Source organism: Acomys russatus, chromosome 15 (genome assembly GCF_903995435.1).
Source record: "Acomys russatus chromosome 15, mAcoRus1.1, whole genome shotgun sequence".
In the NCBI taxonomy this organism is placed as follows: domain Eukaryota; kingdom Metazoa; phylum Chordata; class Mammalia; order Rodentia; family Muridae; genus Acomys; species Acomys russatus.
In genome coordinates this window covers 28,401,497-28,425,573 of record NC_067151.1, presented here as the reverse complement: position 1 = coordinate 28,425,573, position 24,077 = coordinate 28,401,497, and the positions used below count along the sequence as shown (strand labels likewise).

The 24,077-nt window shown below is 38.0% G+C and overlaps 1 protein-coding gene across 1 annotated transcript in view; it reads right to left on the bottom strand.

The window, feature by feature from the left end:
• Naa15 (N-alpha-acetyltransferase 15, NatA auxiliary subunit) overlaps positions 1–24,077 on the bottom strand; it is a 66,846-nt gene that overhangs the window by 21,621 nt on the left and 21,148 nt on the right. The window contains 12 exon segments of the mRNA XM_051157121.1: positions 66–218; positions 2,102–2,271; positions 6,632–6,704; positions 9,495–9,545; positions 9,547–9,602; positions 9,720–9,815; positions 10,569–10,688; positions 14,079–14,232; positions 15,353–15,487; positions 16,925–17,082; positions 19,629–19,733; positions 21,969–22,053. Coding sequence (XP_051013078.1) covers positions 66–218; positions 2,102–2,271; positions 6,632–6,704; positions 9,495–9,545; positions 9,547–9,602; positions 9,720–9,815; positions 10,569–10,688; positions 14,079–14,232; positions 15,353–15,487; positions 16,925–17,082; positions 19,629–19,733; positions 21,969–22,053 — 1,356 coding nt within the window.

Sequence of the window (24,077 nt, the reverse complement as noted above, 5' to 3'; positions counted from 1 at the left end):
GAGAAATATATGAATACAAAGTCAATTATGTCTTCTTTGCAATCAAGAAGATTAGCCATACAAACCCTCGTAAACTTGGAGCACATTTCTTCAGCCTCTTTAATCAGATTGGCTTTTAACATGTATTTTGCACATTTAGAATTAATAAATCTGTCTGCTGTGTCCAGAGCCTGGGCTTCATCCATCCACCTGGCAGCTTCTTTAATATTCCCAGCATGCTTGCAAGGTACAAAAAGAAAATTAAACAAGTAAATATAATTGTACTGTGTTAAGTAATTTGCGACCTATAAATAATTAAACAAATGAAAGAAAAGGTATTTTTCAGACTCAAAACCTGAGTTTGGATACCAACACCAATATAAAAAAGCTAGTTGTTTTAAAAAAAAAAAAAAAACTAGTTGTGATACCTTGAGTTTCTAATCCTAGTATTGAGGTTAAGACAGGAACATTCCACCGTGTAGTGGTGGCTTTAATCCCAGCACTTGAGAGGCAAAGGTAGGCGGATCGCTGTGAGTTCGAGGCCAACCTGGGCTGCAAAGGGAGTCCAGGACAGCCAAGGCTACACAGAAAAACCCTGTTCCGAAAAACCAAAACAAAGACAGGAACATTCCTTGAACCCACCAGGCAGCCAGTTAACCTTGCAGAAGAGGAAAGCCCCAAGTCAGAAAGCTATTAATAAACATTCCCCCACTATCCTAATTCTAATGTATTTATCTGGCAAAGCCACAAAACTGAGTAAAACTTGGCTTTAAAACATTTGGAGTAGCAAACAAGATGGCTCAGCGGGTAAAGAAAAACTGCTGCCAACCTTGATGATCTGTTCAAACCTATATACACATAATGGTAAAAGAGACAACTCTTATTATCTTCTGACTTACACGTCGTACATGCTGTAGAAACATAAGCCATTTCCCTCAAAACAAATAATGTAATTTTAGAAAATGTTTTTAAAGTTCTGGGACACAGAATGCTGGTGCACACTGGTAATCCCAAGCACCTGATGCATAAGTCCCACTTTTGAGGCCAGCCTAGATTACAGGGACCATGCCTCAAAAAAAAAAAAAAAAAAAAAAAAAAAAGCCTGGAGCGGTGGCAGTGGTGTATGCCTTTAATCCCAGCACTGGGGAACTGGGGAGGCAGGGGCAGGCAAATCTTTTTGAGTTCAGTCCAGCCTGGTTTACAAAGGGAACCCAGGACAGTCAGGGCTACACAGAGAAACCCTGCCTCAAAAAAAAAAAAAAAAAAAAGAAAGAAAGAAAGAAAAAAGAAAAAAAAATGATTAAATAAATCAAAATAAAGATAATAATAAACTAAACCTGCAGGTGGGTGCACGTAGCGTTAGTGTCTGTCTAGTATGTATGAAGCTTTGGATTCAATACCCAGGACAGTCAAGGGGGAGAGGGTGCTTTGAAAACTACTTAATTCTATTATTTTCTTACTAAATGTATCATTGGTTGACAGAACTCCTCTAAAAAGCTTGATTACTGGATATACTGAAAATGAGAAAGAGAGACCAACTTTGACATTAAGAACATGTAGCATAACTGTCAAGCATAGCTGAGGAGTTAAGTCAAGAGATGGCAGCATGTACATTCAAAATAAAACTGTTTTACTTCATTAACATTGGATGATGTGAACGTGGTCACACTCAATTGTCAGCAGAAACACGCTTTAGAGTAAATAACTATCAACAGAATCCAACATAGGTGTGCTTGTCTGCACATAGTCTTTTGTATTATATAGGTGTCCCCCCGAATCCTCCTCTTACACCCCCCCCCCCACACCCCCCGTGACAGGGTTTTCTCTGTGTAGTCTTGGTTGTCCTGGACTCACTTATAGACCCGGCTAGCCTCGAACTCACAGTGACCCGCCTGCCTCTGCCTCCTGAGTGCTGGGATTCAAGGTGTGCGCCACCACGCCCGGCTATTATATAGTTATTAATGAGTGATCAAATAAATGTAACTACAATGACTCCAAGAACAAATCAGACTGTTATTTCTGATGTAATATTTTAGTTACTCTACCTAGAAGCTGTAAAACAACAAAAGCTATGACCAATATCATTACCTTATGAGAAAAAAGGGGGGGTAAAGGTTTTTACCTTATAGATTTTAGCTTTTACAAGAAAGAGTTCTATCAATGTTGGTGTACTTTCAATAGCAGTATTTATGTATTCCAGAGCAATAGAGGGCTGGCCAATTTTATCATAATGTTGTGCCAAATAGTACTGGACCCAAAGCAATGTGGTTGGAGGTTCCTCCTTTCCATCATCTTGAAAGGGAAGAATTAAAAAAACAAAACAAAACCAAGATTAGATATTAAAACATTAAGAGAACATTCCATTCCCCCATACTGGTCCCTCCATTTATAAGGAAAGTAGTTTTAAAGTGGTTTGTGTATCTATCTGGCTATAATCTACAGCTAAGCACATTAAGACCTACCAAAGCATGTTTTTGTAAGTGAACCTTACTATAATACCTTGCCCATAGTACGATTCTAAAAAGAAAAGTGTGAGTGTCCAATTATTTACATATGTATGTATACATGTACGTGTGTGTGTGTGTGTGTATATATATGTGTATGCATTTGTAATGTGGACATTTTCATTTTGGGTGACATTTTTAGATATTAATATTACATCAAATATGTGAAGATCAACAACAGACTGAATAAAAGCTATATCCAAAGAAAGACAAAAATTATTTCTTCTGTAATTTAGTTCAAGATGTAATTTTAGTATGTGAAAATTAAACATACAACTCACACATCAAAAATGTTGTCCCTAAATATAAATTTCTATAACCTGAGAACTCTATTTGCTTTTTTCCCTAAAAAAAGCAAGGTAGCTCAGAGGACAAATACCCTGAGAGGGACACAGTACCTCCCCATCTGACAGGCCTGCTCAAAGTGCTGCTACATATCCGTGAGTATGTCACTGAGCCTCTTCCACATTGTAAAGCATATAGAAAAATGATGATAAAGGAACATCATGATAATTAACCAATGAAACCATGGTATGCCTTTTTAAAAGTATTGTTAAAATTAATCTGAGACCTAGAAACAATGGCCAGCTTACTAGCAATGTGCACCCCAGGTCCCACGGTGGGCTATTCCACTATTGAAGCCAGAACTCTGTGGGAAAAATGATTCCAGGTCTTCAGTGGTAGTGCACAAGATAAGTGCTCAAGATCTTGTCAGCGATAAGTTATCACCTACCACCACCGCACTTGAAAGATGGAGCCACGTAAAATTAAATAAGTATCAAGCATGCTTAAGTAAATTTCTCTTAAAACATTTATTATATTCACCTGAGTGTATGTGTGTGTATATATGCTTGCCACAGTGCACATGCAAAGGGTAGAGAACAATTTTTTCCCTTAAGCTCAATCCTTCTACCATGTGGTATCCAGGGACTAAACTTATTAGTAATCAGGGCCTAAATCCCTATTATTTAAAAAATAAAATTACTTGCCAAGTTTGAAGGATACAATGAAGTAGTCTACTCTTTTGAAAACTGGTAATAGAGCAAAACAAAGTATAACAAAGAAGAGAAAAAAAAAATCTTGTTTTCTCATACAAGCTGAAATTTTTGGAAATCAAGTAGTAAGAGAAATAAAACATACCTTTCAAAATAATAGTATCTACCTACTGATAGGAGAAAATAATTTTGGCTCACTCAGCTTACGTTAAAAAAAAAATATCAGAGACTGGAGAGATGGTTTAGCAGTTAAGAGCAGTGACTGCTCTTCCAGAGGACCCAGGTTCAACTCTCAGCACCCACATGACAGCTCACAACTGTCTGTCACTCCAGTTCCAGGAGATCCAACACCTTCACACAGACATACATACACCAAAGCACATAAGAAATAAAGAGGAAAAAAATATATCGGAGGTAGAGGCAGGTGAATTAATGAGTTTGAGGCAAGTCTGGTCTACAAAGTAAGCCTAGGTCAGCCAAGGCTACACAGAGAAACCCTGTCTCTAAAAACAAAACAAAAAATTAAACAAAACAAAGCAATCATCATCAAGCCATTAGCTTAGGACCTGCCCATTAGAAAGATCTGGAACAGACATGTTTCTCCACGTGCCCTGTTCAGGACAGGTATTAGCTATACATATGTGACTATTGAAGAACATTTGAACTGTACTGTAACTAGACCAGTGGTTCTCAACCAGTGGGTCAAAATACCCTTTCACAGGAGTCCCATATCAGACATTCTGCATATCAGATATTTATATTACAATTCATAACAGTAGCAAAATTACAGTTAAGAAAAAGCAACAACAACAACAAAAAAATGTATGGTTGGGGCCACCACAACATGAGAAACTGTACTAAAAGATCATGAAGGTTGAGAACAACTGAACTAGACTTTTTATATTATTTCTGAAAAATGCAAATAGCCACTGTGTGTAATTTCAATGCTAAAAGACAATCTATTACTACATCTATCGACTTACAAAGGACAAAAAAAAATGTGTGTGTGTGTGTAGTCAGCAAAATCTAGACTAAGAAAATTCATTCTCCAATAAACAAATTACAGGTATTTGAATGAAAAGAGACATAAACGACACCAACCAAACTCTGCAAGAGTTACTTGAACTTCAAACAAAAGAAGAAGGGCTGGGCATGGTATAATCGTAGCACTTGGGAGACTCTGGAAGGAGTACTGCAGAGCTGGCTAGTTTTATGTCCACTTGACAGAAGCTAGTGTGATCTGAGAAGAGCAGCCTCAATTGAAAGAGTACCCCCACAAGTCTGGACTGTGCAAGGCCTGTAGTGCATTTTTTAAAACTAGTGACTGGTGTGTGAGGGCCTAGCCCATTGTTAGTGGTGCTACCCCCAAGAGGTGATCCTGGGAGATCAGCCTCCTCCATGACCTCTGCTTCCATCACTGTCTACAGGTTGTTACCCTATCCTGACTTCCCCTCAGTGAAGGAGTAGGGCCTGAGAGGTAGAAACTGAGACAAACCCTTTCCTTCCCAAGTTGGTTCTGATTAGGGTGTTTACCACATCAACAGAAATCCTAACAAGACAACCGCCACAGAATCAAGAACATCACAGAGTAACATAGAGTAATAAATAAATCTGGGAGAAAGAAAAGGAAAGAAAGGAAGGGAAGGAAGAAAAGGAGAATAGAGAGAGGAAGGGAAGGATAAAGGTATTGAACTATAAGAAAGAGAAAGACAAACATAATACAACTGAGAATGTGAGTACATAACCCTCTTATTTAGAATTAAAGACCTTTATTTTGTGAGTATGTGCACCTGTCTGTGTACGGCCCAGTACACATGTATGTGGAGGAGAGAGAACAATATCAAGTGTTGTTTCTCAGTTGCAATCTACCTTGGTTTTTTGTTTTGTGTATGTGTCTGTGTGCAAGTGTGTGCGTGTGTGTGTGAGAATACCTGAGATTGAATCAAACAGGCTGGTGAGAAGAAAATACTGTACCACTGAGCTGTATCAGCAACCCTCTTTTGCCTTCTTTCTTTAAGTTTTGGGACAGGGTCTCATCAAATTGCCGAGAGCCCATAAACTTCTTATAGCTCTCCTACCTCAATCCTGTAGCTGGGATTACGAGCCACACCACCAGGTATAACTGATAGTATTGCTATGTTTGAAATGAAATACTTTTCTTTAGGCATACTGAAATATTCATGAAATAATATAAAGCTTAAGAGTAGAGAGGAAGTACTCGGGAAGCACAGGCAAGCGGATCTCTTAAGTTCAAGGCCAGCCAGGTCTGCAAAGTGAGTCCAGGACAACCAGGGCTACGCAGAGAAACCCTGTCTCCAAAAACCAAGAAAGGGCTGGAGAGATGACTTAGAGGTTAAGAGCACTGGCTGCTCTTCCAAAGGTCATGAGTTCAAGTCCCAGCAACCAAATGATAGTTCACAACCATCTATAACGTGATTTGGTGTCTTCTTCTGGCCAGCAGGCATTATATGCTGGCAGAACACTCTATACATAATAAATAAATCAATCTTTAAAAAAAGAAAAAAAAAAGCCAGACATGGTGGCACACACCTTTAATCGCAGCACTTGGGAGGCAGAGACAGGCAGATCTCTGTGAGTTCGAGGCCAGTTTGGTTTACAAAGAGAGTTCCAGAAGAGCCAAGGCTACACAGAGAAACTCTGTCTCAAACTCCCTTCCCCCACCCTCCCCCCAAAAAACATATAAGAGGGGAAGCCAAACATGGTGGTGCATGCTTTTAATCCCAGCACTTGAGAGGGAGAGACAGGCAGATATCTGAGTTCTAGGTCTACAGAATGAGTTCCAAGATAGAGAAACCCTGTCTTGAAAGACAAACAAAAGAATAGATGGTAGTCGGTAAGGCTATGATGATGATATATTTGGACATAAATTTAAAATTATCACACCTAAGTGATGAATAAATAGAGGATGATATTAAATCAAGTTTTATAGATCTTCTAAAGTTTACATAGCTTTCCAATAAATATTTCTCAATAAAACATTATCATAACACCGTGTAATTAATGGATAATAGGAAAGGAAATTTAAATGCACTATACTTACTACTAGAATATAATAAAGACTAACCTGAATAAATTCATAGTCTATTAAAAATTTCAAGACTTAAAAAAAAAACATAAAATGTATGTACTTACCATTGGGATTAAATAGGCGACAGCTTTTTAGAGAAGTTTCATACCCAACTACTAGTTCTTCTACGATTGCCACCTAGAGTACAAACACAAGCATTTTAATAGAAAGGTATTTATTGCTTTTGTGCAAAATGTTCCTTATATAAAGGACTAAATAAATATTCAAACACATTATCTCTTCCCTTTATGAATATTTTAGCCTTGGACAAAACCTAAAAGTTCTCAGCTGGGGGTGGTGAGAGGAAGGGGTATGGAAGGTGACACAAACATTTAATCTCAGCACTAGGGAGGTAAAGGCAGGTGGATCTTTGAGTTTAAGGAGCCAGCCTGGTCTACATATCAAATTCCAGAACAGCCAAGGCTACACCAAGAAGCTCTGTCTCGGGGGAAAAAAAATCTAAAAAGGCTCATGAAGGTACACATTAGTAGTCAGTTTCCTAAAACCTTACTACTAAGTTCTTTTCCTTGATAGAACATAAAGCATCAACTAAAGCAGCTGTCAGCAAATGTTGGACAGAGGCAGTACAATGGGTAACTTACATCTAAATTCATGTTTATCTCAAAACACAAAGAGAATGCCCACAGCTAACATTTATTCTTTATGGTAGCACATACACACAATGCCAGCTCACAGGTGGTGGAGGAAGAAGAATCAAGAGTTCTTTGATCAACCAGGCAGTGGTGGCACACTCCTTTAATCCCAGCACTTGGGAGGCAGAAGTAGGTCTACAGAGTGAGTTCCAAAACAGCCAAGGCTACACAGAGAGAGACTCTGTCTTGGAATGAGGGAGGGAGGGAGAGAGGGAGGAGAGAAAGAAAGAAAGAAAGAAAGAAAGAAAGAAAGAAAGAAAGAAAGAAAGGAAGGAAGGAAGGAAGGAAGGAAGGAAAGAAGAAGCAGAGAAGAGACGTTTGATCAAGGTCAACTCCAGGTAGGTGGGTAGCAAGTCTGAAACTTGAGCTATGAAACCTGACTACAGATGGATGGGTGGGTAGATAGGTGATAAGATAAATGGGTGAATGAATAAATAAATAAATGAATGAGTAGGATTAAATACTATGTGAAAAGGGCAGGGTTTTTTGTTTGTTTCTTTGGTTGGTTGTAGTTTTTCAAGACAGGGTTTCTCTGTGTAGCCTTGGCAGTCCTGGACTTGCTTTGCAGACCAGGCTGGCCTCGAGCTCACAGAGATTCACCTGCCTCTGCCTCCGAGTGCTGGGATTAAAGGCGTGCAGCAACTGCACATGGATGAAAAGTGAGTTAAGTGTCATAAATGAACTTTTCTCATAATCCAGGAGAAACATCACTAACCCTAAAACCCAGCAAAGTGGGATGGATGGCAAAGGTCCAGGAAAATACCTGTCTGTCTAGGTTGTACTTTCTCCTAAACTTTAAGCTAGACTTCTGGCTTCCTCAGAGGTATTAATAAGCACTTTAAATGTATTAATTTCCTAACTTTAGCAGAGTACAGGTGCAGGAGTCTGTAGTGTTATATTCAAGTTTCTGAGGCAGGAGGATCAGATGAACCCACTAACAGATTACTGCAGCTCCCCTTTGGACTATGAGTCCACAATGAGCACAGCCAGGTTATTGTGGTATACCTGTGCTCTCCTCCTACATCAGGGTACACATGTATATCAAGATGCAATATAACATCTCCAAACTGTTTGAAACATGTCCATTTGTTAACAAATGAAAAGAATTCTGCCAGTGGTGACATATGCCTTTAATCCTAACAACTTGGGAGGCAGATATAGGCGGGTCTCTGACTTCAAGGCCAGCCTGATTTACAGAGCAAGTTCCTCTACACAAAGAAATCCTGTCTCGAAAAATCAAACAAACAACCCCCCACAAATAAATAAAAGAACTACCATAATGCTGAATTTAGGCCAATATTATGTAAACTTAGTAAAAGCAAAAAGAATTAATTCTGTAAATTGGATACTATGAGAATGCTAGAAGAAAATATAGGATTGCGTATATATATTTTTTTGGGGGGGGGGCGTTTCTGAGACAGGGTTTCTCTGTGTATCCTTGGCTGTCCTGGAGTAGCTTTGTAGACCAGGATGGCCTCAAACTCACAGAGACCCACCTACCTCTGCCTCCCCCAAGTGCTGGGATTACAGGTATGTGCCACCATGCCGGCCACTAGGACTGTATATTTAAGACTGTTCTGCAAACAAAATTTCTCACTGTTCCAAAACTCCAACATGTTATATGTAAGAGAAAAAGAAGAAATCAGTAACGCCTTGGTCCTTTCAACGAAAGACTGGCAACTAAATGCACATTATGTGTTATGCATGCCTAATTTCTTCTGCCTAGTTCTTTTCAATGTCTTTCATGTTTTTAACTCAACATGTCTTGTTCTTTCAGGAAGCAATCAACATGAAGATTAAAATACCTTAAAAATTACCTGAAGCATCATAACAGATATGTCAGGCAGAAAAAGGGGTTAGTGAATTATCAAAAAAAAAAAAAAAAAAAAACCAACCAAACAAACAAACAAACAAAAACCAAAAAAAAAAAAAAACAAAACAAACCCTCAGTTTCTTTTACTGAATAAAAAAGGTGAAAGCTTAGAAGGTTAAAATTTAATTTCAAGAGGAAAAAAAAAATCACTTCTGTCTTCTAACAATGAAACGGGATTAGAAAACATGTGGGTATGAAATGAAGTTAAGGATAAAAAGCAGACACTGAATCACTAAAACACCAAAGAGCAAACAGACTACAAAGAAAGAAGGGTACAGACGCATCAACACTGCAAGCCTCCGGAGACTATCAGCAGGTTCATAAAATAGGTAGTACTGGGCCGATGTCATGTAAAGCTGGCCAGGCAGACTCTGAGCAGAAAGGACATATAGTTGCCTTTACCTTCTCTTTATCTCTGTATAAAGACCTCAGGGTATTGAAGACAGGTGGACAAACCCTTGCTGAAATTCATCCTTAGGAACCTATCCAAACACTCCTTAAACTTCTCTCCTGGAAGAAAAAGATTCTGTTGGAACTCTAAACAATGCACACATTGGCCTTCATAAACATATTTATCATAATTTAATCACAACAGCCCTTTCTTTATTTTACAAGTACTCTGCTTACCAGATAAAAAGTTTAACGGCAGCCTTCTTGGCACAAGTCCTCTGGGGTATTTAGTCCAGGCCTCCTCATAGATTTTTAGCCGTTCTAACATATTAGCTGTAGAGGAAAAAAAAGGGGGGGGGGTAGGGGGCGGGAAACGTCTCTCTTTTATTATGTAATTTTAAATTGCCCAGATTTCTGTCCAATTACAAGTTTTTCTACATTAAAATTACAAATGCCTGGGTGTGGTGATACACACCTTTGATGTGTCAGGGGCAAGAAGATATTTGTGACTTAGAGGCCAGCATGGTATATATAACAAATTTCAAGCCAACCAGTGCTACAAAGAGAGATTGTGTCTCAACAAACAAAAAAGTGAGGGCAAGTTGTACAGTTATTTCAAATCCTTTCTTTTCTGTGAAGACTAAATCTAACTACAGAACAGGCTCAGTCCTTTATTCAATTGAGAAGTATACTTTTACATTTAGATTCTGGGTCTGTTGTTTTGTTGTTGTTTCTGGGTATCACTATGTCAAAGCTGGCCTTGAACTGACAATGTAGCCCAGGCTGGCTTCAAACTCAAGATTCTCCTACTTCATCTTCTAAAGTATAGAGGTTACATACGTGAATTAACAAAGCTTAGTATGCCAGACTTTGAACCAATTTCTGTTTCTTTTATTGTTTGAGGCATGGTCTCACTATATAGCCCTGGCTGGCCTGGAACTCACCTCCCAGGGGCTAATTAAAGGCATGCCTGGTTCTAGATTCTGTATGGACTTTACCACTACTTTTCTAGCTGTACTCTACAAGGAGTTAATAAAACACAAATTAAGAAAAAATAAAATAAAAACAGTAAGTTTTAAATACTACCTGGCTTCAGTGCTTTCTCTAAGCCTTTGTAATAGGCCCAATTTTCAGGATTCCTTTCTTGTAATCCTCTATAAACATCAGCAGCATCTTCCAAACGACACAACTGCAACAGAAGTTCCCCTATTTAACAAAAAGTACATAATTAAAAGTATCCGAGGAAAATTTTCCTTCAAAAATTATCCTCAATGTCTCATTTTGAGTAAATGTTTGACAGTGGTTAGTTCTCTTGAGTTCTTATCCTATTTCATTGTCTCCTTTATTCAAGCTGGCATTAATTTTAAAAAGCCATTATCTTCAGCACTGGAGGCAGAGGATCGCTGTGAATTCAAGGCCAGCCTGGTCTAAGACAGCCAAGGCTATACAGTTAAACCTAGTCTTTAAAAAAAAAAAAAAAAAAAAGGCCATCGTCTTTAAATTTTCATTATTCAGGAATCTGCCCAACTCCAAGCAAAGTTCTCTCATTCATTGAACACACTGTAACCAAACCATCACCTACTCCTTAACTATTCCTGATCTCATATAAACATCAGCATCCAATTTAATGACCCACTTGAAATCATCCCATGAGAGCAGCCCACAACTTGGCCATATTCAAAACCATCTAGTTGTAGGTAGACATCTGAGACTCACCTTATCGACTAATCAGCAAGCCCCAAGTCAGTAAAACACCTTATCTCAAAACAAACAAAAATAAGGCAGTGACTGAGAAGAAATGAAACTGGAGGCGTCCGCATCTTAATATGCACATGTATGTGTATGTATACACTCATGTACACATGCACATGTGTGCATCTACTCTTTACCTTTTTATCTCTCCCAACAACCAAATAAACAAACTGCTTTAAGAGTAATTGTGTTTTCTTTCTGTCTCCCTACTTCAACCTCAATTGCAAAGGGGGAAAAAAGCTCTTTTTCTATGTACCAACTGTAAATTCTGTTTGCCTCTCTTTGACTGCATAATCAACCATACAACTGATTGACATTATCAATTTAAATTCTTAAAATGATTCTTTGGCTACTCTATCAATTGCAAGACCTGGACTATTCCAAACATGCTCACCCATACATTCTCATGGAAGGAAACAAGCCAGATGAAACGATAGAAACTGTTATTTCACTAGAAATTTGTAGGTTCCATAGTCATAAAAGCTTGAAACAGTATTTAGAATTTCCATTTTCTTAATTAGCTTCTATTTGAAAAAGGTTATAGGTTTGTTGTTGTTTTTTCCTGTTGTTCTTTTTGTTTGGTTGGTTGAATTTTTTTTGAAACACGGTTTCTCTGTGTAGCCTTGGCTATCCTGGACTTTGTAGACCAGGCTAGCCTTGAACTCAGAGATTCATCTACCTCTGCCTCCCTGAGTGCTGGGATTACAGACATGTGCCACCACACTCAGATTTTTTTGTTTTGTTTTAAGGTTTTGTTTTTTATTTACTTTTTGTTTTATTTTGTTTCAAGACAGGGTTTCTCTGTATGGTTCTGAATATCCTGGAACTCACTCTGTAGACCAAGCTGGCATCAAACTCTAAGATCCCCTTGCTTCTGCCTCCAAAGTACTGGGAGGCTCCGCCGCCGCCACCACCCAGCTGGTTTTATTTTAAAAAACTATTCTACCTATGTAGCCTGTGCTTATATCAGGTAACTGAAAAATAATTATTTACTAAAGACTTATGTGTCTGTGACTTCAAAAGATTTCTCATGTGATAAATCCTTAGAATTAGGTGGGCAGGGGTGGCACACACCATTAGTCCTAGCCTAGTCATTAGTCCTAGTCTAGTCTATAGACCAAATATTCATTTTAAAGCAGATATAACTTAAGCAAACTGTGTCTGAGTGTTGTAAAAATTAGACTTTAAACTCCAACATGTGGTTGAGTTCGCAACCAAGTTACATTTGACAATCTTTAAAGACATTATATGCTTGTTCATCTAGCAGGACAAACCTCTGAAAACTGAAAAACATCCTATAATTCACAAAAGAGATACATCTTAGTAAGTCAGGTCAGAGCATCAACAGAACAGGCTAATCAATAACATAAAAAGACCTGGGCTAGAGATGGAGAGATGGCTCAGAAGTTAAGAGCACTGACTGCTCTTCCTGAGTTCAATTCCCAGAAACCACATGGTGGCTCATAACCACCTATAATGAGATCTAATGTCCTCTTCTGGCCTGCAGGCATATATGCAAACAGAACACTGCATACAAAATAAATAAATAAATAAATAAATAGATAGATAGATAGATAAATAAATAACTCTTGGGGGGGGGAGGGGAAGACCTGGGCTTAAGTCAATCAGTCAGTCAGTCAACTAATAAGTGAATAAGAACTATTAAGTTCTTTTTTTCAGACTAGGAATAAATGGCAGTATTTGGAGACATTTACTTCAACAGTACCTACCTCTCCTATCAGAAAAGATACAAATCCTGTTCCTTCTCACCTAGAATTTATTGTCTATTTTCTCAACAACAACAACAAAAGTCAGATAAACCATAAAGAGATCTTTCTCTGTCGGCCATGGTGGTGCTTTAATCCCAGCACGTGAGATCTCTTTGAGTTTGAGCCCAGCCTGATCTACAAAGCAAGCCCAAGACAGCCAAGGTTATACAAAGAAACACCTTCACAAACAAACAAAAAGAAAAGAAAGGTCTTTTCTCTTTTAGTTTTTTTCTTTGAAACAGGATCTTGCTCTAGAATCCAGCTGGCCTCAACCCAGGATGCTGACTTAGTCCTTTCAGTGCAGGATTGTAGGAGCACATCACTACATCCAGCTATATGCTTTTTGTAAGGACTAATTTATAAATCTATATTACTGGCAGTAAAATCTGGCATACATTACTTACGCTTTTTCCAACAGGTTATCTTGTTTTATAAAACTACAATTGTGGCCAAGGCTACACAGAGAAACCCTGTCTCGAAAAACCAAAAAACAAAAACAAAAACAAAAAAAAACACTACAATTGTCTCCTGTATTTTAATCAAATCCTGTAGTAATTTCTTTTCCTTTTTTTGCAGTACTAGGAATTGGAACTCAGGGCCTCCCAACTGCTATACCAAATGCCAAGTGCTGTACAATGAACTTTATCCCTAGCCATGTATTTCCAATATAAAAGGTGCTTTGCAGAGTGGGTGCTTGCCCTGGGTGTTCACCTAACCCTGTAGTCTCAGTTACTCCCAGCTAGAGAATAAGGACCACTCAGCTCAGGGGTTTGAGACCAGTCAAGAAGACACAGCAAAGACCCCTTTGAAGTAAACAATGAGAAAATTTAAAACAAAAATGCTTTACCCAAACCATTTTGCAAAATAAATTTCTGTGGCTTTTTATCTCCTGATCGACAATGCCCATCTTTTAATGACGATTTTCCCATGTCACAAATTATTCAAAATGCATGAATAGTATACAAATTTCCCCAAACTTAGCAAACTGAATTATATGACTATCAGCAGCAACTATGAATTTTCACCCTGTTCTTGGCTACAATTAAAAGCTACACTGATACATGTATTTAAATACCTTTGGTTTCTTCTACAGCAAGTTTATCACAAATCTGCTTCTCATAGGTACAAAGATGTTCCAAGGCTTCTCTATAAAGACCTGCTTCCCGAAGAACTTGATTCTGATATAAAAGGAGTTCACTATATTCATAATCCACTTTATCAGGAGAGGTCTGCATGTATACAAAGGAATGCTTAACAGTAAGACTCTTATTTTTATATTATAGAATTATTTATACACCCCCCAACAGAAAGAAAAATACTGGTTAAAAGCAATACTTTATAAATATCTGTTTATGAAATGTTAAATAAATAACAACAGTATCAGCAATAAATAAATGGAAAGAGGGAAACTACTAGTAATAGAATCCAAATATGAAATCTAAAAGAAAATAATGGTGGACTCAGAGAGTCCAACTTCACAGATATCATTTTAGCAGCTGAGACAGGCAGTGAATGCTAAAGGCTAGTAGTCAAAATTTGATGACAGATGAGCTATTTGGTCTTTGGCTGTTTATAAATAAGGTGTAAAACAACAAGTTTACAGTTGCAAACACCATCCAACACAGTAATTAAACGATCAAACAAATTATGTGCCACCTGATGTGCTAAACTGAGAAGCAGCCATCATTAGTCTGTGGTTTTCTATGAAAAGTACAGCTTTTACTAACAATGAGTTAAGACAAACAAATCCAAACTCAGAAGCATTCCCAAAGCTTTACTGTATGCTCGGCAAAATAATTAATAAAGAAACTAGAAACTCAGCCAGGCATGGTGGTGTGCACCTATAATCACAGCATTTGGGAGGCAGAGGCAGGCAGATCCCAGTGAGTTCCAGGCCAGTCTTGTCTACAAAGTCCAGAAGAGCCAAGGCTACACAGAGAAACCCTATCTCGGAAAAAAAGAAAAAGAAAAAACAAAAACAAAGAAACTCTTTAAAACTGCCTAAGATAGAGACTCCAGAAAAATGATTACATGATAGGTATACTTCAAAACAGGACAATGGAATTGAGGAGAAAAAAACTATTAGAAAAAAAAAAAAAAAAAAGTCAATTTTACAGGCTTAGAAATTAGAAATAATCTAAATTTGATAACCCATAATAACATCTATAATAATGACTACAGTAATTCTTAGGAGCACTGTGAAGTATATAAACTAGCATGTCTGTAATAGTTTAAGGGGAAAAAACATAAGCACATAGATAGTAACCACAGAGATTTAAAAGTACATATATAAACTTCTTTCTTTCAGTTATACTTAGAAACAGACACAATAAACTGTCTTGTTATTACCTGCTGTGTTTTCCTAAATTCTTCTAAAATTTTTGCTGCCATTTCATAGTCTTCTAATAAATGGTAAGCAATAGCATAACCAATCCATGATGCTCTCTGTGCAGGCCGAAGCTGAAGCAACTGGTACCTTGTTTCCTTCATGGGGGTAAGGGGGAGAAAAACAGGACTTTTACTCTTAGATTCACAGCTAAAGCAAATGCTCCTCTACTGACTAGCACATGAGGTTCAGTCCTCAGGGGTTTGAAAAAACAAAAGATCACATTAATTTGCTTCAGTTATTCATACTATATAACACAATGCTGGTAACTATTTTAGACAATTTTCAACATCAAATATTATATAACTGTATAAAGACAACATACGTTGTAGCCTTCAGTGCTAATTTTATGGTAATTTTTTAAAGCTTGATATTAGATATCCTTTATTTCCTGATCTCCTCAGCAAAGGTAGAAAATAAAAATTTTTATAAAGTATACACCAGGGGCTGGAGAGATGGCTCAGAATTTAAGAGCACTAACTGCTCTTCCAGAGATCCTGAGTTCAGTTCCCAGCAACCTCATGATGGCAGCTTATAACCATCTGTAATGTGATCTGTTGCTCTTTCTGGCTTGAAGGTGTACACGCAGGCAAAGCACTATATAAATAATAATAAACAAATATTTTAAAAACTTTAAAACCATATTAAAAGGGAAAAAAGGGGGGAAGTGCTCACCAAACCTTTAATTAAGGTATGTAAATAAAACAGTGTAGCAGGTACTACCATGAAGAAATAGATTATAGAGGAAACAATGAGCCCAAGACTGATTCACAGGTTAAATGGAATCTACTAAACTATACATATATAGTTATATTTGTATGTAGAATTATAATTAATATATTAAATATCATTTATCAAGCCGGGCGTGGTGGCGCACGCCTTTAATCCCAGCACTCGGGAGGCAGAGGCAGGCGGATCACTGTGAGTTCGAGGCCAGCCTGGTCTACAAAGTGAGTCCAGGATGGCCAAGGCTACACAGAGAAACCCTGTCTCGAAAAACCAAAAAAAAAAAAATAAATAAATAAATAAATAAATATCATTTATCAATTATAGTAACTAATTATCAATGAATATAAAGAGACAAACAAAATGTAAAAACTTACTTTACCAAAAAGACACCACTCAGGGAGGCAGAGGCAGGAGATAGCTGTGAGGTCAAGGCCAGCCTGGTTTACAAACTGAGTCCTGGACAGGCTAAGCTACACAGCAAAACCCTGTCTCAAAAAAACAAAACAAAGACCAAAGACCCCCCCCCAAAAAAAGACTATATAATTACTCTACCAGAGTAATAATTTTTAATAAAATAATTTTTAAAATATTAACAATCCTACACAGTACTCCAACTCTATCCTCTCAACAAAATGATTTGTTTCTTTTAAGATCTGACAATTTCCAATCACAGATGTAATCACTAAAATGGCAGACAGCTAAATTTCTTTTAAAAAAATAGAAATTATCTTTATCAGAATATAGTCAAAGTTCTAAGTAACAAGATTTCTCTTTTATGATAAAATAAGAAATATATATTTACTTACCCTATAACCCTCAAGATCTCGCATTTGTATCTGTAGTAAGGAAAGATCTCTTAAGATCTGAAGATTGTCCTTGTCCCATTTCAGTGCATTTCGATAGCACTTAATGGCTTCGTCATACTTCTTGTCTGATCTCTGAAGAAGGCCATAAACATGCCAACCTAAAGGAACTTAGTTAAGGATCTAACCTTTATGTCCAGAAACACTACTCCCAGCTAGGAGTGGTAAGCACACACCTTATAGCCTAAAACCAGAGCGCAGAGACAAACTTCAGAGTTTCAGGTCTAGCAGGGATACAAAGTAAAGCCTTGTCTCAAAACAAAGCAGGTTTTATACACATACAGTCCAAAACACTTGGAAAGCTAACATCATTTCTAACTTTCTGAATGTACATGGGGGCAACACTGGGGAAGAATATACAGATAAAAGAGAATTTAACTAACAGAAAAGAGGTCAGGTTTTGAAACCATAGACAATTAAATCTGACCTGTTATATTAATGCTATAACCTCAAACAAATTAGCCTTATTTGGCTTCTTATTTACAAAATGTAAATAATATCTATACAGTAGAGCAAAGCAATGGTAATGAACTGAAAAGTATTCACAGAAGTGCTGGGGGCGGAGAGCGGACAATTGGAGAGACATCTCTGTGGTTAGGTGCTCCTCTTCTAGGTTCAATTCCCAGCACCCACATAGCAGCTCACAACTGTCTGTAAAAGAGCTCCATGTGACTTGACACCCTCACACAGACATACATGCACGCAAAACACCAATGGACATAAAATAAAAACAAATCATAACAGAGAGGAAAGAAAGAAGGAAGGAAGGGCTGGCTCACCGGCTGATGCAAAGCAGACACCAAGTAAATGTAAGAAAATAGAAGAATTAGCCCCATGGTTTTTCTTTGGGTAAAATGTCTTAAAGACAATGCTCCACATGGCACAAAGTTTCCAAAACACAATCACATATAAAACTGAAACACTGATTTAAAAAATAATTGTTACAAATTCTCAATAATTCAGGTTCTTACTCCCCCCCCCCCCCCGTTTTTTTGGTTTTGCGAGATAGGGTTTTTCTGTGTAGCCTTGGCTGTCCTGGACTCGCTTTGTAGACCAGGCTGGCCTTGAACTCACAGCGATCCACCTGCTTCTGCCTCCTGAGTATTGTGATTAAAGGCATGCGCCACCACACCCAGCCATCTTTGAGGAGTTTAACTTTCCTAAAAAGTTCATCACAGCTGGAGAGGCAGCTCAGGGATTCAAAGCACTTGCTGATCTTGCAGAAGATCTGAGTTTGGTTCCCAGTACCTACATGGTAGCTCACACTATTGCTAACTCTAATTTCAAGGGCACCAGGCAGGCACATGGTATACACACACACGGTACACACACACACACACACACACACACACACACACACACGGTACACACACACGGTACACACACACACGTAGGCAAAAGACATAAATAAAATAAAATAAATCTAAAAAACCATAATACCCGTTAGTTACATCTAGTTAGTTACTGCAAGTAAGTACACACAGAGCAGAGTGCTGGTACCATCATCCAAAATGGCAGGGTATCTACAGCTGTGCTGCTGAGCCCTGGCTTACCTCTCTAGTTCTCTAATCACACTTTGACCCTCTGTGTCTACAAGATTAGTGGTACTTTTTTTGAACAAGCCATGTTTTATATACATTCTAAATAGGCATCTAGTATTTTCCTTCAACAGACTATTTACTTCATCTGTACTGTTCTAAGAGACTATACTAAACACTTGAAAATGTGTTCAATGACTCAGCTCTTAAATTTTGCTAGCCCACAAAACAAGTATAGGAATCCTTGTTAGAGACTGAAAAATACAAAAGTATATTTTTGTCTGTTTTTCTTCATAAACTTCTACTCAAATCCAGTACTTATCAATCCCTTAACAAAATACAAATTGTTATATACTTCAACATTAGGTCACTACAACTAGTTAAGTGTAAATATCTCCATTTCACAAATGAGGAAACCTGGGTAACAGAAAGGCTAAGCAGGCTTCGTATCTCTGCTCATATTCAGTATACTATAATGCTGTCTAATATTCCTTATAATATACCCTCTCTAAAGTTATGACATAATGAATGAAATGACGACACCTTTCTTGGACCATTTAGTCTGCTATGACAAGTAAACTGGGTAATATAAAAATAAAAGATGTTTGCTGTTCCTATTCCTGTATATTCATCATCTACTGGGTCTTGCTCTCTCCCTCATTGAGGGCACACCCTATCTGTATCTTCATGTGGCCAGAGGGGTAACAAGCTCCCTGAGGGCTTTCACACAGCTCTTATTCTGGAAGGCTCTATGTCCACACCCTAGTCTCTTCTCAGACAACCCTACTCCCTAATAACATCACTCTGTGACTTCAGGCTCCAACATAAGCATTTAGACGGATACAAATCCTCAGGCCATAGCAACAACGCCTCTCCCGAAGTGAGAAGAGCTTTCTTAGAAACAATTTATCTAACATATATTGTTAAAATTCAGTGGGTATATTTTTTTAAAGTTCCTTGAATGGTGCCAGTTGCTGCTTTCACTATAGAAAAAATATTGTTTCCTCACAGTAAGAGGGATTTACATTTCTTGACTTGGTTTGCTGCTTTTTTTTTTTTTTTAAATCAAAACAGCCTACTCAATCTTTAAACACATTTCAAAAGGATACATACATGACTCTTCAAGTCATTTCTCAAACCTCTACGAACCAATTCATAAGCTTCTTCCTTTTTTCCCAAACAGTTCAATGTTAAGCCTTTCATAGCCAGGGTTTCTAGTTTAATAACAAAGAAAAAGAGAAGGTAGAAGAATCAATAACAAGTATCTATAATCTCAAAAACAAATATTTCAAGATTAACAAGATGTTTCCAGGTTTGTAGAGAATTAAAAAATTTTCAAAACCTGACACAGCAAGTGAGCAAAAATCTCTCTATCCTGTTCTTGGAGGCACTCTTAGATGAATGAATGAATAAAAGATAAAAACCTACCCGGGCATGGAAGCATTCATCTTTAATCTCAGTATTTGGAAGGCAGAAACAGACAGGCCTCTTGTAGGTTTAAGGCCAGTCTGACCTACTTACAGAGTTCCAGGTCAGCCAAGACAACACAGTAAAGCCCTGTGTCCAAAAATTTTTTTAAAAAAGATCAAAAAACAAAATGCATGCTATCTGACTAGGCAGACAGTCTGTCTACTAATATTCACTCTGTTGGCATTCTTGGGGAAATTTATGAGATGACGACATACCTATTCCTTTAAAATGTGAAACATAATCTTGAAAACAGACTTCATTTCTATAAACCTAAGTTATAAGAAGGCTAAACCAATTCATTAAGACACACATAAATTGTCTACAGGTCTGATTTTGGGTATATGTGTTTATCACCTGTGTGTTTGTAAGTACATGTGGGCACTTCCACGCACCTGCACATGTGTTGAGGTCAGAGGACAATCTCGGGTCTTGGTCCTTGTTTTCTATTTTATTTCAGGCAAAGTCTTGCTGTTTATTGGCAGTTGTGTATGCCAAGATATCTGGCCTACCAGTTTCTGGAGAGTCTCCTGTCTCTGTTTCCCATCTCCCTGTAAGTGTGCTGGGATTACATGTGTACACACTACCTGGTTGGCTTTTCCTACTGTTTAAAGGAATTCAAACTCTGATCCTCACGTTTGCTTTAGGAAGTACTTTACTCACTGCTATCTATACATCCTTATATTTCTAATTTTCAGAAATGTATTATTGAGTCTTTAGGATTGCTATAAAGAACACAGTTAAAGATATCAGAAGCTCACCATTTCCAATCACCAGTTTAAAAGAGTATGTGGGAAATAGTAACTTCTCAGAAAGAAAAATTATCCCTAATTTCATAATGCATAATCTGTGAGAGTTAAAATAGAAATATTCATGATTTATTTACCTAATTCCCCCCCTCCCTCAAGATAGGGTTCCTCTGTGTAGCCTTGGCTGTCTTGGAACTCACTCTGTAGACCAGGCTGGCCTTGAACTCAAAGATCCTCCTGCCTCTGCCTCCCGAGTGCTGGGATTAAAGGCGTGTGCCACCACCACCACCACCCGGCCTATTTGCCTAATTTTTAAAGTCAAGTTTTAGAACTTTAGGAAAGAAACAGCAAAGATTTGTATAGGTGAGGATGCATGTGCACACATAACCCTTTGCACTTAGGAAGAAGAGGATGTACATGGGCTGGAGAGATGGCTCAAAGGTTAAGAGCACTGCCCGTTCTTCCAAAGGTCCTGAGCTCAATTCCCAGCAACCGCATGGTGGCTCACAACCATCTATGATGGTGCCCTCTTCTGGCGTGAAGAGGTACATGCAGGCAAACACTGTATACTTAATAAATAAATAAATCTTAAAAAAAAAAAAAATTTCAGTCGGGCATGGTGGCTCACACCTTTAATCTCAGTACTCAAGAGGCAGAGTCAGGTGGATCTCTGTGAGTTCAAGGCCAGCCTGGTCTACAAAGGGAGTCCAGGACAGCCAGGGCTATACAGCGAAACCCTGTCTCAAAAAAGAAAACAACAACAAAAATCAGCACAAACTCTATTCTTACAAACTAACAAATAAAGTCTTATGGTGTTATTTGTCTAAAAATATCTCTAGTAAACGTGTGGTACTTCATATTCAACCTAATTTCATTTATGCTAAAAGAAGCGAGGCCCAGTGGTGCATGCCTTTAACCCCAGAACTGGGGTGGTGGAAAAAAGGCAGGTGGATCCTAAGAGTTCGAGGCCAGCCTGGTCTACAAAGCAAGTCCAGAACAGTCAGTGCTACACAGAGAAACCCTGTCTTGAAAAACAAAAACAAAAAACAAAAAGAAGAAGAAACCAAAACCTAAATTAAATGTACTATCGTTTTCTTGGTATTTAACTCAAAATTCATTGTTAAATTTTATCTTTCCATAGGTGATAGAGGTTCATGCTGAAAAATAAAGACAACTGAATAACAGTTTCAGTAAAGTCAAATGTACTTAGAGGTATATAGTGTTTGTTCTTACCTCCATGCTCTGCAAACTTGGGATTGGAAAGGATTTGTTTACAGAACTTCAATCCATTTCTATACTGCTTATGTTCATAACATCTCTGTCAAAACAAGAAAGTATGTCAGTTTACCAATAAATGCAGAAACTTTCTAGGTTCGTCACTAAATATTTATGCTACTCAACAGTATGCTATCTTCAGATTCTTCCAAGTCCCACTAAAAAGTCACCAAAAAAAGGGGATGAGGATGTGGCAGAGCACTTGCCTCACACAAGCACAGCTCTAGGTTGTCTTCAACACCAAAATTGAAAGGCTTAAGTGCAAAAAATTAAAAGCAGAGCAATCATTAGGTCGTTTTCAAAAAGCTAGTAACAGTTATAGGAAAAGTAAAAATACAATTTAAAAGGTAAAGATCAGGCATCATGGTGCACACCTGTATCTTAATCCCAGCATTCAGGAGGCAGAAGTAGGTAGGTCTGTGAGTTTAAGGCCAGCATGAGCATGGTCTGCATAGTGAGACCCTGTTTAAAACAAACAAACAAACAAACAAACAAACAAACAAACCAAACATCAAAAAAAGATGAAAAGGGAATAAGAATTACATTTTAAAATTACACTTTTCTAACCAAGCTAGTCTTTTAGGTGTAATGGATCATGTAAGTACATGCAAAATGAATAGAAAAGAAGAGCCTTCACTACAGTGTATCAGAGAGAGAGGAAGAGAAGGAGAGGAAAGAAAACAAGAGTTGGGGAAGGGGCACACCACAGCACATCATAGAGGGGGTGTTGTAAAAGAGGAAATTGAGTTAGGAAAGGGGCAGAAGAGAAAAGAAAATCACAGAAAAAGGTTTGATTTCAAGTCTACACTGTCAGAAATAAATATTGCTACACCTGCTTGACTTCTAATTTCATTTCTAGAAATATCTTCTATCTTTTCACACTAAGACAGTGTTTCTCCTCCCCGGTAAGATTCCATTTAGGCAACAAATAGATGGATTCTGCCGGGTGTGGTGGCGCATCCAGTACTCGGGAAACAGAGGCAGGTGATCTCTGTGAGTTCGAGGACAGCCTGGTCTAGGACAGCCTGGGTTACAGAGAAACCCTGTGTAGAAGAAAAAAAAACAAAAAACAAAAACCAACAATAGATGGATTCTGTCTTGTAAACTGGTTTGCCAATCTGTGCCTTCAGATTAAAAAATTGAGGCCATTAGCATTAAGAGCTTTGTATTCATTCCTACCACTGTGTTATTTTTGTAGATGTTTGGTATTTTCCTAATCCACATCTGTTTGTTTCTTAGTTCTTAGCAGAACTTATTTTATCATTCTTGTGTTCTCCACAATGTGTTTATATTTCTCTTCAATGTTTAGGATTTCTTTAAATATTTTCTGGGGTGCCACTAAAAATGGTCATAAATTCCCTTGGTTTGTGTTTATTGTGGAAAGTGTTACTTTTTCCATCAATTATGGAAGGATGACTTTGCTGGATATAGTAAGCTAGATCAGTAGTTACTGTTTTTCAGACTACTGAAATATACTGGTGTGTGTCCTCTTGATTTTCCAAACGTCTGTCAAGAAACCTACTGTTACTGTGATGGATTTATCTTTATGTATGGCTTGAAACCTGTCTCTTGCAGCTTTCACCCTTCGTTCTTCTGTATGCTTAGTATGTTCAGCATGCTTACAATGTAATATACGGAGGCTCTTTTCATGTCTTGTCTGTTTAGGTGTCTCCTATCTAGATGGCCACCTCTTTCCCTGGGTTTTGGAAATTTCCTGCTATGATTTTATTTAGCTGGACCTTCCCTCCTCTATGACCGTGGTGCAGATGGGTCCCACCAATCTAGTACATCCTGCTGGCACTCTATTCTGTCTGTGCCATTGTCTAGCGGTTCTACTCAATCTACCTTGTCTTCAAGCCCTCATATTCTTTCGTTTTGCTTTGCTTTTTTTCGAGACAGGGTTTTTCTGTGTAGCCAGGCTGTCCTGAACTCACTATGGAAACAAGGTTGGCCTCAAAGTCAGAGATCTACCTGCCTCTACCTCCTGAATCATGCATACCCTCATACTCTTAACCCACGTATTCTATTAGTGAGGCCTTCCAGAATTTTTTACTCAATTTACCTTTT